This window comes from Leopardus geoffroyi, chromosome D3 (assembly GCF_018350155.1).
Source record: "Leopardus geoffroyi isolate Oge1 chromosome D3, O.geoffroyi_Oge1_pat1.0, whole genome shotgun sequence".
NCBI lineage: Eukaryota > Metazoa > Chordata > Mammalia > Carnivora > Felidae > Leopardus > Leopardus geoffroyi.
The window spans coordinates 66,977,173-66,995,543 of NC_059339.1; the positions used below are offsets into that span (position 1 = coordinate 66,977,173).

At 42.9% G+C, this 18,371-nt stretch overlaps 1 protein-coding gene and 1 long non-coding RNA gene across 4 annotated transcripts in view; one reads left to right on the plus strand and one right to left on the minus strand.

The window, feature by feature from the left end:
* KATNAL2 (katanin catalytic subunit A1 like 2) overlaps positions 1 to 18,371 on the plus strand; it is a 68,370-nt gene that overhangs the window by 22,205 nt on the left and 27,794 nt on the right. Inside the window, exons 1-8 of one of the 3 annotated variants that reach the window (XM_045457671.1) lie at positions 2,529 to 2,955; positions 4,712 to 4,782; positions 8,398 to 8,564; positions 9,897 to 9,939; positions 12,983 to 13,100; positions 14,224 to 14,322; positions 16,314 to 16,412; positions 16,621 to 16,698. In XM_045457671.1, the coding sequence (XP_045313627.1) occupies positions 2,905 to 2,955; positions 4,712 to 4,782; positions 8,398 to 8,564; positions 9,897 to 9,939; positions 12,983 to 13,100; positions 14,224 to 14,322; positions 16,314 to 16,412; positions 16,621 to 16,698 (726 nt within the window). In that variant the 5' untranslated portion in view covers positions 2,529 to 2,904. Of the gene's footprint in view, positions 1 to 2,528; positions 2,956 to 4,711; positions 4,783 to 8,397; positions 8,565 to 9,896; positions 9,940 to 12,982; positions 13,101 to 14,223; positions 14,323 to 16,313; positions 16,413 to 16,620; positions 16,699 to 18,371 lie in introns of those variants that run through there. The other 2 variants (XM_045457670.1, XM_045457672.1) reach the window with 2 other exon arrangements.
* LOC123587706 lies at positions 5,325 to 13,146 on the minus strand. Its single transcript, XR_006707467.1, has 3 exons — positions 12,929 to 13,146; positions 10,568 to 10,707; positions 5,325 to 5,930 (listed from the first exon to the last, which is right to left on the minus strand). It is a non-coding gene; the product is annotated as an uncharacterized LOC123587706 (long non-coding RNA).

Genomic DNA, 18,371 nt, shown 5'->3' on the forward strand with positions numbered 1-18,371 from the left:
ACAGTAAAGGGAAATGTCTGCCCAGAGGGTTTCATGTTTTCTTTTCTGTCCAGCACACCTACCTGTCCAGCACACCTACATGTTTTCTGGTCACGCTGGGCTCGCTGGCTGGACATAGCTGACTGATCAGAGCACATCAAGGAGCGCCAGTGGTCGCCGCATCCCACGACGGGACCCGGGACCAGGACCGGCCCGGGCCCTGCCGCCAGGGTGGGGAGCAGGCTCTCACAGCGATGTGGGTGATCAGCAGCTCTTTCTCCCCACCATTTCCATTTTGAATCACTTCAAAATGTTGCACAAAAGGATTTCTATTTTCAGTCAGACCATTTGTTTTGTGAATCAGGGTAAAAAAGTTACTCAAATTATTTACATTCATTTTAGTCTTTTTTTTCTCTACCTCTCTCCATTTTTTTTTTTTTTTTTGCATTTTAAAACAGTCTTATTTGAGATATAATTCACATATCAGACAACTCACCCGAGGTATATTTACAGAGGTACACATACAACCATCACCACGGTAATTTCAGAACATCTTCACTACCCCAAAAAGAAACTGTACATCCCTTAACTGTTACCCACCCCATTCTTCCATCCTCCCCAGCCCTCCCATCACCCACTTTTTTTTCTTTCTTCCCTTCTTTCTTTCTTTCTTTCTTTCTTTCTTTGTGAGCTCTATGCCCAGTGTGGGGCTTGAACTCACCACCCTAAGATCAAGAGTCGCATGCTCAGATCAACTGAGCCAGCCAGGCGCTCCCTCCCATCCCCCCCCCTTTTTTTTTTAATTTTTTTTTTAACATTTATTTATTTTTGAGACAGAGAGAGACAGAGAATGAACAGGGGAGGGGCAGAGAGAGAGGGAGACACAGAATCTGAAACAGGCTCCAGGCTCTGAGCTGTCAGCACAGAGCCTGACGCTGGGCTCGAACTCACGGACCGTGAGATCATGACATGAGCTGAAGTCAGACGCTTAACCAACCAAGCCACCCAGGCGCCCCTCCCATCCCCTTTTAAAAACATCCCTCTCAAGATCTTTTCTGTTCACCTAATAAGTTTTCTGGCTCTACCCAGACCTTCCTCTTTAGGAAATCTAGAGCTATCATCCAAACACAGTGCGGTGTGTGCAGTACTGAGGAACAGAAGCAAAACGCTCCTTAGCTAATTTTTCTCAGCATCCTACTCATAAGAGAACATGTGCACCTGTACACGTTTAGATTAAGAAGTGCATGCTTCCAGAGTGAAGGATGGAGAGACTCTGAATTATAAGAACAAGCAACTAACAGCTGTTGAGCACCCACCAATCACTGACCCTGATACGGGCACGGCACCCCACAGTCTGCAAAAACACTGCCCAGTTGGAAAGGGCACTAGCCAGTGTCCACTGAAGCGCCTCTGAGAACGTGCATGGCTTTCATGGCTCTTTAGCTCCAATCCTTTTGTTCTCAAAGACCTTTACATGCATGTGAAATGGATTAGCTTCATTTACAGCAGGAATCTGACTATTCAGAAATTAAAAAGCATGATCATCCTACGAGACACAACACTCCTGATGCAGCAGGGAGACTGACTTTTTGAAGGAGGTCTAGCCAGTAATTGCTTCGAAATGGTCACTAAAATTGTGGGATTTTAGGTTTGAGGAATTGTAAGAGCCACCACTTGTGTGTTACTATGTGAGGTCAGCTGAGAAAGACTGTTTGGTAACCACAGTTGTTTGATTTTAGCAAATTTGGCAGTTTTTGGCAAATTAAAATAGCAGTTTCTCTCTAGTCTGTAGTAGGGGTGTAGGGGTGGGAGCAGAGATTGCCGAGAAGGGGGTTAAACCGGGAGGAACTGATGGAAGAGCACTGGGTTCTGAGCTCAAGTCTGCAGGCTTTGAGCAAATCCCTTAATTTATCTAGATCTTAGGTTCTTGAGACTCAATGATCTCCCAGTACCTTCTAGACTTCTAAAATTCTGAATCAAAACCCCAAGCCTGAACTTGAGAATTTTTCTACTTAGAAACATATCCTATCAATCTTATTACTGCTTCTCTAACATGTGGTTATATCTTTATTTGCAAACCTGATTTGGACTGAATTTTGCGATGATTGTCATTTTTTATGTGAATAATAATTTGGAACTAACCTAAATTTCATGAAGTGTTCCCCTCCTAATACACTAGATGGCACTACAAGCAAGTCAAATCAAATTACAAAAAAACAAAAAACAAAAACAAAAAAAAACAAAAACAAACAAACAAAAACGGAGTGGGGGAGGGGGAGTAGATTTTGACTATCAGAGTCAAAGTTACTAAATATGGTAAATTAGAAAAGCTTCAGTCTTTATCAAGAGTGTTATGTCAACATCTTCAGAAAAATGAGCAAAAATGGCCAGTGTTGAATATCTTAAGATCAGGACAATGTCATTTTGTGTAGTGACTTTCAATCTGTTACTGTGACCCAACTGTAAGACATTTTAGGTTGGGTCCCAACCCATATACACACACGCTAAAGCAACGGAAGCTCCATAGGGCAATCCTAAGCCTTCTTCCCTGTCGTGCATTCTGAGACCATTTCTTTTGCACTGAAGGAAAATGCATTCCTTGGAAGAGTGGGGAAAGTGTATGTGACACGTTATCTGATGTATTTGATGGTGAACAAAGTGATAGGAGGGGACTTTAGAGGTGTGTTGCTGTTTGAAAATTAGTAATATGTATACAGCCAAGCTAAAAAAATGAGGCAATTATTCATTCTAAGAAAAAATAATGTACAGAAATGGGTAAGTGCTTTCTGACTCAGCAGTGAACATTATTTACATGGTCATAATAATGTAAGCACTGAATATTGATATAAGTGTAGCGGGGAGGGGAGGGTGAGAAGTTGGATGGCAACGTAGTTCTCATCTACCTTAACAGGATGTGAACAGTTAATGCCTAGTGTTCACGTATCACAAAACAGTGATGTATTTAGAAACATGGAGGTGAGTGTCAGAAGAAACGGCTAAGCTGATTAAGGTTGTTGCCTCTAGGGGGGAAGTGGGGAGTGAGGTAGTGGAGTGGGGGCACAGTCTATTTTTTGTTAAAAATTTATCAGGGTGCCTGGCTGGCTCAGTCAGTGGAGCATGAGACTCTTGGTCTCGGGGTTACGAGGTTGGGCCCCACGTTGGAGGTAGAGATTACTTAAAAAAACACAATCCTAAGAAAATTATAAAAATAAAAATTTATAGTACTATATTATTCAGCCTTAAAAAGGAAGAAAGTTTGGACACATATTACAACATGGATGAACCCTGACAACATTATGCTAAATGAAATAAAGACATTTAGACACAAAAGGACAAATACTGTTGAAGTGAGTCCACTTACATGAGGTACGTAGTAAAGGCAAATTCTTAGAGACAGAAAGTAGACTGGTAGAATGGTGGGCGCCAGGGCTCAGGGGGAGGAGGTTAGGGCGTTATTGTTTAATGAATACAGAGTTTCAGTTGGGAGAGAGAAGAAAGTTCTAGAGATGGATGGCAACGATGGCTTAACAACAATATGAATGTACTCAATGCCACTAAACTGTACTTATAAATGGCTTAAATGGTAAATTTTACGTTATGTATATTTCATCATAAAAAAGCGATGTAAGAAAAAAATAATTTATAATACTGTTTGATTCTTTTTTTAATGTTTATTTATTTTTGAGAGAGAGACAGAGACAGAGTGTGAGCAGGGGAGGGGCAGAGCGAGAGGGAGACACAGAATCCAAGCAGGCTCCAGGCGCTGAGCTGTCAGCACAGAGCCCGATGCGGGGCTCGAACTCACAGACCACAAGATCATGACCTGAGCCGAAGTTGGATGCTCAGCCAACCAAGCCACCCAGGCGCCCCAATACTGTTTGATTTAAATAACTGCACACGTTTTAACTGTGTTACATTAATTTTTAGAAAGCTTCGGATGAATGTCTGAAAGTTTTTATACATGTCATGAGCGTGTTTATTTGGGCCACTGAGGGGCCTTTTTTGCTTTTATCCAGTTCTTACCTGTATGCTCCTTAGAAAAAGATGTTAGGTAAGTTATTCACAAATAAGGGAGGTATTACTGAAAGTAGGTGTCTTAGGAATACATTTCAGGGGAATTTGAGATACCTGATACCTAAACACAGCACACGAATGCTGAATAAACGTACACATGCATCGAGTTTGAATAAGGACATTATTACGCAGGAATTTCCGACTTCTGGCCTCTGCTGCTCTCAGTGGGTATGCTAAATGTTTGGCTGTGTAGTCACCCGCTGAGTGGCTTGTTGGAACTCAAGGCCACTTTGTGCTGGGACTGGGTGCGACTCCGGGTGAACCAAAGATGCTGTGCTGTCAGAGCTGATTTCTAGCTCACAAGTTTCTCTTTACCATCACTTTCTTTAACCTGGCCCAAACAGGAGCGTGTATACTCATTTCTTTGCACTTATAAGCAATAAAATGCCAATTAGCTTGGCAGGAAGAAGTTGACTAGTAAAGTGCAATTCTAATTTAAATCATTGTACCTTCAGTGTACAATTGAGAAGGCAGCTCTAAGAAGAAAACGACAATGGAAAATAACTTTACATATCCTTAGAGACGTTGAACTGCCTTCCAGCCTTTAAGTCATGCTTCTTGGTTTTGACAGGTTACATTTACCTTCGAGGGTTTATTGCTATAAAAAGAGTGTTAGATCTCATTGTTGTCCCATCTAAATTCTCCTGTTTGTTCACAGTGTGAGAGGAGAACAGAAGCACGACGAAAAAATCTTCTTATTTTGATTCTGCATTATTTAACACAAGAAGGGTATGTTCTGTTTCAAAGATTTACAGACATGATTCCTCTCTTTGTCTGACCTCCACTTTTCTAGATATACACTTATAAAAATAGCTAATAGAATTTATTTTTTATAGCAGTTTTATATTTATAGAAAAACTGAGCTGAAAGTATTCAGAGTTCCCATATATTGGGAATCCCCCTACCCTAGCCAGTATACCCTGTTACTAACATCTTACATTGGTGTGGTACGTGTGTTATAATTGGTGAACTAATCTTTATATATAAATATCTGTGTGTGTGTGCATGTGTGTATGTAGATGTACCTATATGTATATGTGTGTATATATACATATTATTTTAGAGAGAGGGTGTGAGCGAGGGAGAGGAGCAGAGAGAGAGAGACAGAGAGAGAGACAGAGAGAGAGACAGAGAGAGAGAATCTTAAGCAGGCTCCACACTCATTGTGGAGCCCAACACGGGGCTTGACCCTATGACCCTGGGATCGTAACCTGAGTTGAAATCAAGAGTCTCATGCTCAACGGACTGAGCAGCCCAGGTGCCCCCAATCTTGACATATTACTGTTAGCTAATGTCCATAGTTCACATCAGGGTTTACTCTTGTGTTGAATGGTTCCATGAGTTTTGACAAATTCATAATGTCATGCATCCAGCATTGTAGTATTACATTGAATAGCTTCACCCCTAAATATCCCTTGTACTCTGCCTGTCCCTGCCCCCACCATCAGCAACCTAGATTCATAATTTTATGGCCTCATTGACACAGATATTCCCATTATGCATTTTGAAAACTCTAACAAAGCTACCCAGTCATGAGATACCTTCCCTTTCCCATTCAGGTTTCAGGCCTATCAAATCAGATTCCCAGGGCCCTATAGCAAGCTACATACACAGAGATCACACTCTTATTCCTCAATTCTCCTTCCCTCAAAATAAAGGTATCGCATTTACTGGATGACCTATGCCCCCTTTCTTTTCCGGACAATGCCATTCAATAACTGGCAGGGGAGGAAATTTGGAAACATCTGAGTTTGGCCACCTACCTGATCGGGAAATGTGCAAGCCTTTACAATGAAGGCTGCAGATGTGCTGGGTTTTATGAGGAAGAGAGCTCATCCACTATTTACTTTCCAGTTTCCTTTCTTTCCAGGTTTCATCTAGGAAGAAAATATTCAGGTTTCAGGCTTAGGGCTTGAACTTTCAAGTTAGAGCAGCAGTTCTCAACTGGGGTGATTTTGCCTCTTGGGGAGCATTTGGCAATGTCTGGGATGCTGCTAAACATCCTTCAATGCACAGGACAGCATCCCACAACAGAATTATCCAGCCTTAAGTGGTAACTGTGCCAAGAAACTATCTCAGAAAGGAGAACCACTAAAACAAAAGACAAAGAAAAGTCAGCATAGTTTATCCCTTCGACTGTGTATTTACAAAGCATGCATTTCCCCTTTCTGCCACGAGATGGCCCCTTGCATCTCAAATCAATGAAAATTCTAGTAGAATTGACCATTTTCCTGAGACCTGCTGGTAAAGGCACTTAGGAGTATATGTCAAGATGAAAAGTAAACTGTAGGTATTTTTAAAAGACATATCAATGTTGGAAAAGCAGACCTGTCTTTAATAAAAGACCAAGGATTTATCCTCATCAAGAGGCTAGGTTACAGTGGATTGGAATAAACAACCAGAGAAAAGCTTTGTAGAGACGGCAAGGTGAGCTGGTCTAGAAAGATGTGGAGAAGATGGATAGACATGATGCACAAGGACATTGCAGGCAGGCTCACAGAGAAAGAAGAGGCATAAGTGGAGAAAGACCAGAGTTGGGCTGTGTGTGGGAGAACAAGTGAGGTCCGACAGTGGAGGATCACAGCTGCTGGTTCGAGGACTACACACGCTGCTTTCTGGGTCTGAGCACCTGTTAACAGCCTCCCCATCTCTCCCACTATGTCATGCTCATTACTGCTCACTCCTCTTCCTGACGTCCCATCCTGTCACTCTGTTGGTTGAGAACCTCTAGTGGCTCCTCCAGCCAATCTCATTAAATTCAGATTTCATTCAAGCTCAAACAATGTAGTAGCAACACGCAGAAGCAGTTTTGTTCCCCGATTAATTAGTTTGGGATCTATGAGGCCTACTATCATCTATTCTTATAATTTTTGTGTAAGTCAAAAGCCCATGATCCTGGAAAGAGTTCAATATAATGTGATGTGAGTAAAGACTACAAGCAGTCTATAGTGTATGTTCTCTCTCTCTCTCTCTCTCTCTCACACACACACACACACACACACACACAATATATATATAACATATATCTATATATGCATATATATGTGTGTGTGTATATACATATATAGAGCTTTACAAGTGTATATATGTAAGTATATATGTATTTAGTCATTAAAAATGTTTGGAAAGATAGGCAAAGGTAGTGGAATTTTCTTTTGACTTACTTGTATTTTCTAGTTTTTTCTCAAATGAGCATGCATTACTTAATACTAAACAAAAATTATTCCTAGGACAGAGTTAGTTTTTCTCTCTGTAAAATGGGGATTAAGACACAGAATAGAAGCCTGGTGAGCCATCAATGTGTATAGAGGCTGACTGACTACAGCCAATTGATGTTTTGCAGTTTCTTTAAAGTTTAGCAAGGTCACTGGAAATAATCATGGCAACCTCGTTTAAGAAAGTTCAGTGTTCCAACTGACCTGAATCTGGTGAAGGGAAGAGAGCATAATATAAAAGAAAGTTTTCTCCTACCTTCCCAGATTTGAATCAAACAGAAAGAAGTCTATCCTGAGGCAAAAATTCTTAATCCAATGTCCTTGGATGAAATTGTATGCTGATTTGGGCATATTTGCCCATTTTTCAGGAGAGTCTTTGGTTTCATAAGAAGTTGAGAACTAAGATTAAAATGTGGAAAGTCTTTCCACTTTCAGAGGATTGGGAGACAGAGCATTGCTGAGACCACAACAGGTTCAAAGTGACAGTGAAGAACCCCGGTGAAGATTATGCTTCCACCCACAGTCACCGGGTAGTGTAGATGTGTGACTGAAGAAAAATGACCAGAAATAACATGGCCCAGCAGATGACTTCTTCTTATACTCAATCTCTTTGATGATATTGATCAACATATTTCTGGAATTTCCTTTAGAACTCATGACCTATGCTTTTCAGGTGCCACAATCATGGCACATCTTGCCTCTTGGGCTTAAATTTGGGTTTAACAATTGCCAGATGTTATCTAAAATTAATGCTGGTGAATAAAGAGGTAATCAAGTTGGGCAAATACTCAATTTTGGCTAGAAATGAGAAAACACAGGACATTTTCTTAGTCGATTTACTCATTTGACTTCTAAGCACTTCCAAAAATGTTTTGAACAACGATGACATCATTAGAATAAGTATGTAGCTTCCAGAGGCAACTGGTTTGAAAAACAGTACTTGGATATACTTAACATATGTGGGCTCCTTCTATAGGCAAACCTCATATATTGTAATTTTCATCGAATGTACTGCTTAATATAAGCTTAATATTTGTATTGAGTCTCTGTGGACTTGTAATGCCTGTTTGCCTTTATTCTTTTTACCCAGAGTTAATTTTTGTTGTTTTTTCTTCTGTGAAATGGCCAGATATATCGATGCAGCCAATGCTTTGGAGCAAGAAACTAAACTGGGGCTACGACGCTTTGAAGTCTGTGACAACATCGACCTTGAAACTATTTTGATGGAATATGAGAGCTATTATTTTGTAAAATTTCAGAAATACCCCAAAATTGTCAAAAAGGCATCAGACACAGGTACATGGCTATTTTCTAGAAATAACGTTTTTTCTCATCTTTAAGATTAGTGTTTCTTCCTCATTTTATTCTCAGATAGATGCTACTCTCCCCCTCCCCGCACTGAAAGAATAGACCAGAAAGATTGTATAGCCTGTATCAGATCCTGTACAGAAATAGAAACATGATCGGCCAGGCAGTGATGTCCCTTTAGTCATGGTGGCATTTGTTTGAGGTATGTGTGTTTTAGGACAATGAAAGCAAAACCCCAGTGCATCACAGGTGCTTTTTAGAAGACCAACGTTACTTTCATTTCTTTAAAAATGGAAAGAGCTGTTGGAAGAGGATAAAAGACAGAAGACTTTTTGTTGTTGTTGTTAGGAAGACCTATTATCTATCTTGAAAATAACATGAAAATGAGTATTGGTGAAGCTAATAGCTCATGTATAGATAATGAAATGCTTTTGAAAGCCATCAATCCAGATAATGATCAATATAATGCAAAGACCCAGTATAGGTTAGCAGTCAAGGAGGCTGGCTGGAGGAAAGATCTAAAGCGAGGGCCCTATGTTTTGTAGTAACATTGACTTGGAAGTCTGTAAGTGGGGGAAGTAATTATAAACCAAGGGAGATCATTGTCCTGTTTACAAGGCACTTGTTAAGCCACAGACTTTAACATTTCATGTGGGGACCAGGAAACCAAGAGGAATGTCAATTAAAAATAGCTGGGGGCGCATCTCTGAGCTGGAAGGGATATTTATCTGAGCTCCTTTCCAGGGCAGAGTTCAGAGCTCCCTGTCCTTGGCTGGTTGCTGGGTCTGGGTTTGGGCAGAGAAGCACTGACTCCTGGGCCACCAGGACTATTATTGACAAGATCTAATTTCTAGATTGCTGGTTCTGATTTAGTCTGGAACCATATTCTCCTGGGATATTAGACACAATGTCTTTTTTTTAAGGTAAACTGGCAGAGTACGACTGGTAAGTGTTCATGCAATCATCCTGGTGTCCCACGGACCACAGCAAAATGGTGTCAAGTTCATGAAAACTTAATGTAATGGTAACCGTAAAGTTGGCCCACACTGAAGTTGCCACCAGGTTCATGGTCTCCAACTCAATTAATATCTAAGGGCTTTGGGGTCTTTCTCCATGCAGAAATGCTTGGGAAACATGGGTTTCTTTCCTTCTGCTGGTAGTTTCACTTCTTTCTATATGAGAATAGCTTAGAGCTCCGGGACCCCACAAGGCTACAGCACAAATTTTGAGAACAATGTAAAAGGGCAAACATATCTGAAAAATCACTTTCTCTTAAAAATTAAATTCATTCCTTGTCCTCCAATATTTGTTTTGCTACAGTGGAAAATAATTTACCACAAAGAAGTGGAGGGAAGACCAGAAGGTAAAGTGAATGGTAATTCCTCTTGACCAACCCAGCTCTAAGAGTTTGTGGGATCCCTTTCCAGAAGATTCTCCAGCTCGGTTCCCTATCTGTCTACCAGCAATTGCAGACTGTGATCATGTGACCTTAGTGGGCCCAGCAATGGGTTCCCCACACGTTACAGACGTCCAAGACATGAGCCAACATCTATGGGTTCTCCTGGTTTTACCACAGATAACTGCATTCACTAGTGCTCTTTCAAGGCTATGTGCTATGAAGAGTATGGACCTCAGAGATTGCAAGACCCAGGTTCAATTCCTGGCTCTGCTCCTCACAAGCTTGGAGCAAGTTTCTAACACACAGTGAGGTCCCCACACGTAGCAAGCACCCATGCATGCCTCATGATAATACTCCCAATGATGCTCTGCCTGAGGCTAACTTTGTTTTGTACAATTTTATCGTTTTGACCAAAGCATTATCCATTTATTTACAGTTTCCATAAAGCTAGTCAGACTCTGACAACAAACGATAACTACTTTTGAACCAAAAAAGTGAGGAGCATTTAAAGAAGCCAGCTTTGGCATGCATTTGGGTTCTGATTATGTTTCAGCCACGTATTCATGCCTGGAACTTCCCCAGCATTCCTTACCTAGGAGAACATTCCAAGAGTGAATGTCTTTCGAGCACTTTGCTTCTCTTCAGGGAGGCAGCTTGACAGCTTGGGTGTCCTCAGCTCGTCTCTGAGTAAACGTTTGTACGTGGCAGGCGTAAAGGTCAGACAGCAAATGGCTGGAGTCAGGAAGGATAATTAGGAAAGTAATGAATGCTGTTTGTTTACAATTTTGTAATTGAAGATAGCTATTGAAATGAAAGGTTGTGTCATGAGACTGGCTATTAACAAATGAAAGTGCCTTTTCCTAATGCTTGCATTTCACACCAGAGAGCAAGCTCCCAGTTTACAGATTTGCAGATAACTGAGTGGAGGAAAGTTTATTTAATGTGATGGATAACAGAATTAGGATGCCAAAAAATCTGGACAATTTGGAAGATGGGCCCAAAATAACACAATGAAATTTAATGAAATAAGGTGTAAGCTCCAACCAAAGACTAATGACAAATAGCTCCCTCATTACAAAATCAGGGACCTAGAAATCTGAGTTCACAACAGATAAGGTGAGGGTGATCACAACAGTGTGATGTGGCTGCTAATGTGGTCTCGGGCCTCACTGATAGAAATACAGCGTCCCCAAAATAGGAGGTGACTCTGTTGTGGTCAGAAGACTGTGGACAAAGGAAAGGTGACCAGGATGAGGATGAATCTGGGAGCCAGGTAACCTTAGGAATGATTGGGGCAACTGGAGAGGGTTAGCTTGAAGACTGGAACCCATGGGGAGGCAGTACCCCTAGAACAACACAGCACCAGTCTTCACCCTCTAAAGAGGGACTGAGCCTTCTTTGTAGAATTCCACAGGGCATACTCAGGAGGGGCACCTAAAATTATAGCGGGGTGGATTTGGTCCCATATTAGGATGAATTTTACAATCATTAGAGCTGACTGGGAATGAATCACATTGCTTTGCACATTAAGAACTTGTCTCTGATCGTGTTAAAGCAGATCTGTGAACCACTTGCCTCCAAAGGGAAATCAAAGCAGGAAAACAGACTCCCTGTTCCCTGTCTGCCCTGCAATGACGTTAGGCAAGCTTCACTACATATGTATATATATGACCTCATTGCATTTAAATCAGTGCTATTCATAAGGGTTTGCACTTGTAACATGTTTGGTATTCATTTCATAGACACTTCATTTTTGTGCCAGCCAAAGGCCTGAGGAACAGACGTTTGTGTTCCTAGTTTACAGATGAAAAACAATGTTCCGAGAAACTGTCAGCTGTCCACCTCTTATGATACCCACCCCAGTGGGCCAACACCGGGGTCGTCGTGTGTGGACGCTGGCATTATTATTGGCATGGGTGGTCTTTTGCTGGCTAGGTGTTTATATTAGATACAACTCCTCCTTTCTCAAAAAGAAATGGAGAAATAGATGCTCTCTGAGACCCCTTAGGACAGGGGAGAAATACTTCCAGCAAAACTCCTGCAAACACATCTTACACGTAAGGACAAAGGAATGGAGAAAACCCAAACAAGTTCAGATGTGGGACTTCACGGTCGGCCCCCCGAGCAGTCCTGCCTTTCTCTGATGTCATCTCCTATCTGCTAATTTTCCAAAACTGAATTTCTCATTCCAAGGACCTAGCGAACAACTTTATTTTACCTTTATATTGATGCATATAACACATATGCAGTCAAATGTCCATATACTCTCGTAAGCGCCACCACCCCAGCCCCCCAGCAGGCTCTCTTCCCGATCAATGCATCCCATCTCCAAGAGAGGTAGCCACTGTCTGGCGTCCAGACCCATCAATATGTTTTGCCTTAAGTGAACAATATTTGGTGAAAATCTGTTTGGCAAATATGAAGATCTGTGACAACAGAGATGAGGTAAGGTTTGCTTCCCTTGCACAAGCCCCTTCGCTGTTTTAGTATACGGGCTGCCGAAGTGAGCACCTTTCCATGTTGGTTGTACGCAGCCTGATGAGAACTATTTTAAGTACACCCAGCACACTGGATCAAAACTACAGGCAAATCCCTAGGCTTCCTCCTTCCTCCCCACAACGTGACCCCTGGGCTGCATACTGTTCTTTAAGGAAGGTGGGAAGAAACATTGGAAAATGCTTGCAAAAGTCATGTGTTCTTAGGAATACAGAGCTATCGGCAGAAGAGCTGGAGCCAGGTGGCTTGAAGGGAAAATGAAGAGGGGGTTGGGGGCCTCCAGGAGGAGGTGGACCCTCTAGCTTGCTCTTGGAGGAACCCAAGGGGTAGAGTGGAGCAAGTCAGAGCCAGGATGGCCAGGGTGTCAGGACAGTGCAAATGGAAGGGCCCAATGGTGCCACATCTGCACATCTTTGTAGAACTCTTTTTCAGTCGGCTACACAGGTTGTTTAGTTACCTCAAATTAAATGGTTTGAATAATTTCCTCCAGGGTCTTTGTTCCCTCCCCTAGGGTGATGAGCGACAGTTGTCAAAATCTTCCCAAGATCAGTCAGCAGAGGCCACGGTCCAGAACCACGGCGGGGAAGCCAGGGGATGCCAAATCCGTCCATAAGGAGCATCCTAAACAGGTCTGGATGGCTTTGCTGGTATTGGTAAAACTGCAGGTGGCTGAGAAATAGCCCTGAGAAAAGAGTCACATTTATTCATTTTTGTGTGATTTTGTTACATTGTAGATTTTCTTCCAGTATACTGAATTAAAACCACAGGCAAGTCTCTAGCCTTCCTAAGGTTTCTTAATTCGAGTGGGAAGTCTCCTTCCTTCCGCCAGCCTTCCCCCTGGTTGGAGTACTGGGAAACAGTCCTCGAGGGCTAAGCCCTGGGTCCAGTCAGAGCAGGGGGCTGGTTGCTACAGAGCTCGATCATCCCATTTGAAGTAACTATAGGTGGCACATCTTTCCTGTCCCAAAGCACATTCCTGGACTCTTACGACTAAGTCAAGGATGGCCTCAGGAATGGCTGGGTTTCTCCAAAACACAAATGGTTGGTCTTCACTCCAGACCTCCCTGCAAAACAATCTTGGGGACAGGGTGGTCAGCAAGAGGACAGAGCCCAGCAGGCGGGGGAAATCAATGGCTTCTAACTCAGGGGATTCATACCTCCAACCTCCTGGGTCAGAACAAACATACCAGGTTTCAGAGGAAAGAGAACTAATGGAAATAGTGAAAAAGAATGGGAAGAAAGAGTGTCAGAGATCCCTGGCAGGGGAGAAAGGAGTCCTCGTGAAACTCGATTGTCAGAAGGAACCTCTCACTCTCGAGGAGGTTGTACACTTCTGGCCATTGCAGTCTGGCTCAGGTGGAAGGGAGCCGAAGGTGGTGCAGGGGAATCCGCAGGAAGCAGTTGACTGTTGACTCAGCTCCACCTCCAAACTCAGCCACCCCTGGCCTCAGATACCTCGTTATAGAACAGGCAAGCCAGTGTGAACGGGGATGGGTTGAGGCACAACGGTTTCCTCCACTGGAAAAGCTGCTCAAAGCCTGTAGCTTCTGGTGACAGCTCTTCCCGTATGGCACAGGCAGACAGTGAATTCATCTTGTTGGGTCTGCACAGAAGTGGCCGAATGACACATGAGGTTCCCATTTACTGAATTGATATCCGGTGTGTGATTCTGGATGCTGGAATAGGCATTTTCCACCAGCATGTGGAACTTGCTTCCCCAGCTGGCTTCTTGCTGTCTTCCTCTTTCCCCAGGAGACTGTCAATAATACTCCCATGGAGGGCGCTGACTTTGGCTTGAGTATATCAGGAATCCCCAAAGGCAGCGGAGAAGAAAACGTCCACCCACGAAAAGTAAGTGGCATTCGTGAATCTAGAACCAAAAGGGGGCATCCCTTTTCTTTGTAAAAATGAAAGTAAAAAAGGCTGTTTTTGTCAAAGAGGAAAGCTAATAGGTGACGGTCAAAGGCTGGCTGTGCAGTGAACTGAGAGGAGCACTGGATGAGGATTACAGCCCTGGTGTTCTGGTCTGGTCTTGAAGGATGTGCCCCACCTCGAAGAAGCTCAGTTTCCCTATTTGTAAACTCAGGAGTTTGGAAGAGACGGCTTCCAACGTCACTTTCAGCTTAAAAATCCCACGACTGAAATGATCAGCATGGGTGTTCTGTATTATTGAAGGAGTTATGATGGCCTACCCATTCTTTCTTCCCCCATTGGTGGTAACTGATGAGCGATGGCACTTTTTCTCCATGGAGATGTGGCTCTAGGCTTACGTGTCATTCCATGTGAACCATGAAACCTCAGTTGAAATAGGGTGGGTCTTATCCATACTAAATATTTCTACCCCTTTCATAATGAACCTCATGTCTTGATTCAGAAATAACCGTTTCTCAAACAGAGAAGACCCAGATTGGGTGGCTGTAGGCAAAAGGTAGGTTAAAACCTGTCCTTTGGAAAGGTGAAGCAGTATCAACACCCAGCAGGTTTCTCTTGATTGTAACTTCTGGGGTTGGGTGTCTTTTTAAGAGTCATCTTTCTTCAAGCAAGTTCTCAAACTACAGGACTTCATACTTACCCCTGGCTGGCTCTTCTGGGGCGAACTAAACTCTGACTGTGTGTGTGTTTGGAGGGGAGGCTGGAAGCATCTCCCTGGAAATTAAGGGAGCTCTCATTGGCTTGAACTGCCTCCTTTTAAGGTCCTCAAGTATATGGGTTCTCTCTCTCTCTCTCTCTCTCAAAAATAAATAAACATTAAAAAAATTTTAAAAAGGGGCGCCTGGGTGGCTCAGTAGGTTAAGTGCCAACTTCAGCTGAGGTCATGATCTTGCGGCTTATGAGTTCCAGCCCCACGTCAGGATCTGTGCTGACAGCTTGGAGCCTGGAGCCTGAAGCCTGATTCGGATTCTGTGTCTCCCTCTTTCTCTGCCCCTCCCCTGCTCACACTCTGTCTCTGTCTCTCTCAAAAATGAATAAACATTTAAAAAAACGTTTTTAATTAGAAAGATATCATAACGAGTGGAGAATGTTAGCAGAGTGTCCAGCATATAATATACACTCGGTAAGTGCTGGCTACTGCTAATTACTTTTTTCTTGCATGCATCCTTCCTTTCTCCTTCTGCCTGCGGGGGAAATGAGGTGGCATTGGGAGGAGTACGGGAGGCAGATATCTGGGTTTAAACCTGGCCTTAAGTCACTTGTTAGCTGGGACTCTACTGAGTGGAGAATGTACATGATGGTTAATGGGAACTATCATCACTCTCCTGATGATGAGTTCTTCCTGTGTGTGAAATGTCTCAAAGGATGAGACAATATAGGGGAGCCAGACCTGTAAGGAAGCATATGGCATGGCGTCAGGAACTGAAAAATGCTTGTGAATTTTTATTCAAACCAACTTCATTCTAAGGAATTTATTTCAACTTATTTTTTCTTCTAGAGTGCCCAACTTGAGGAAATCATCTTGTTCATTATTAGTGCGGGTTCTTTTTATTTTATTAAAAAAATATTTTTTATTTTAGAGAGAGAGTAAGCACATGTGAGCAGGGGAGGGGGCAGAAGCAGAGACAGAGAGGGGCAGAGAGAGAGAAAGAGAGAGAATCTTAAGCAGGTTCCGTGGTTAGTGCAGAGCCCGACATAGGGCTCAGTCCCACGACCCCAGGATCATGACCTGAGCAGGACTCAAGTGACTGAGCCACCCAGGAGGCCCAGTGCAGGTTCTTTTCAAAGCTTCACTTTGTGTGTCCTACATACCAAAGTACATAAATGTGTCTTGATTTACAGAAGCTGAGCTATTGAGGATTGTCTTCTCTTATGTTTTAATGGTGTAAATAACCATTACTCCCTTTCAGGGCCAAATCATTGACTTCCGAGGGCTGCTCACAGATGCCATCAAAGGAGCAACCAGCGAAGTTGGCTTGAACAGCCTTGACTGTAACCCAGACCCCTCAGTAAGTGGCTAAGATGTGACATTCGTCTTGCAAACTACCAACATCAGGACAAACTTTAGAAATATAATTTTGAGTCCAGAGAAATTTTGAGATCAACTCAAAGGTCACAGCTATCTGCCACCATTTATGTCACTGAGATCTGCATCCTGTTTTGCTTTCTAAGTTATGAACAATATTGTAACGTAAAACTTTCTGTTCCCATCATCAGGAACGACTGTTGAAACCTCTGAGTGCATTTATTGGCATGAATAGTGAGATGCGAGAATTGGCAGCCGTGGTGAGCCGGGTAAGATCTGATATTCAATTCACAAATTTACGGAGGCGGATCGGGGCTCCTGGAGCATTGTGGGCTGCTTCTTTTATTAATAACAATAAATATGATCATTTATTTATAAAGTGCCCCCACTTGCAAAGGCACTCATATTGTTTAGAGGCACAATAATGCATGATAAATAAATTATAGAATCATAAAATTACAATACAAAGAGCCCACCATCTCACTACAGAGGCCAAGAAAACCAAAAGGGAAACAGACTTGGAAGGCAAGGGACAGGTGAAAGGTTTTAGAGCAGAGCCAACAGTTAAGGAGAGAAAGCCTCTTAGAGAAGGAAAGAGCATGTCTGTGTCTTGTTTAAACAGTCAAAGTCTAGAAACAGAGATATTGGGAGTCTGATGATTTCATAATTGGAAATTTCCATGAAAAACAAGATTAGCAGGAAAGAGCTTATCATCCAGACTACTGAATTTCAAGCTTACCCTTCAGAATTTAAAGGCAGTGGAGTCTCATGGTTAACGATACCGGCTCCTGAATCAGTTGACCTGGATTTGATTTCTACATCCTTCTTTTTCTAGCTGTGTGACTTTGGGCAAGTTCCTTGGGAACAGAATAGATTCCTGAGTTATAGGCTATTTATCTGATATCCAGCGATCTCATATTTAATGAAAGACTGCAACCTAGACAGACTCGGAGAGATGTTTAATATGTTCCAAAAAATGCACAGCTATTCTGCAGTAATTAAGGGTTCCCAGCTCTGGCTGTTCAGTTCCGCAGCTGTTACCGCACCTATTAGGTGTCAAGCATGCGGTGGGGGCTGGAAACACAAAGATGAACAAATCAGACACAGTCCTTGCCTGAAAGAGTCTCTCATCCCATGGGTAAGGTGCACTTGGAGAACCCAAAGGAGGGGTATTTTGTGCCAAAGGGTGGGGAAAGCACTAGGGAAGAAGATACATAAGAAATAGGCACGTGAAAAAGTAGAAGAGGGAGGCTGGAGGGTTCTGGGCCAAACACACTGTGAAATCCTACTGCTTTGAGCTGAATGAGCCCCAAGGAGTGGTGGGGAATGGGGTTGCAGAGAGAGGCCAGAGTTCCTGAGCCAGGGGCATAGTGAGCACTAGCCCAGCATTGGAAGTTGTCTGGAGGACATGCAGAATCTTTGAAAGGTGTCCATCGGGAGAATGGGCTACTCAGATGTCCTGATGACAGGGTGGTGGATGGAGATCAAAGAAATAGAGATAAGGAGACCAGCTCTCAAGTTATTACCAGTGAGAGAGGATGAGGATTGAGCCAGGCTGTGGTAATTCGGATGCACAAGAGAGCAGAGAAAAATATCCTTTTTGTTACCGTTTCTGCAAAAGGATACCATAACTAATGATAACGGACGTGTAGAGGAGAAGTGGCCTGAAATGATTCCACCTGGCATCTTTCCTACAGTGCCACGGGAAGTAGTCGTTCAGTCCCTGCTTGAATGCTTACAGTGTTGGGGAGCTCACCACCTCATGAGGCAGTCCTGTTGAGTTCTGACTGATAAGTTTTGCGGCTATGAGGAGGAACTTCCCATTGGGAAATTAAATACTGCTATGTGGAACTCAATGTCAGCTCTAGAAGAGGGCAAGGAATACTGCTTTTATCTATGGCTGCTTTGAATTCCAGGGTAGATCAATCCCCACTGTGTGCCA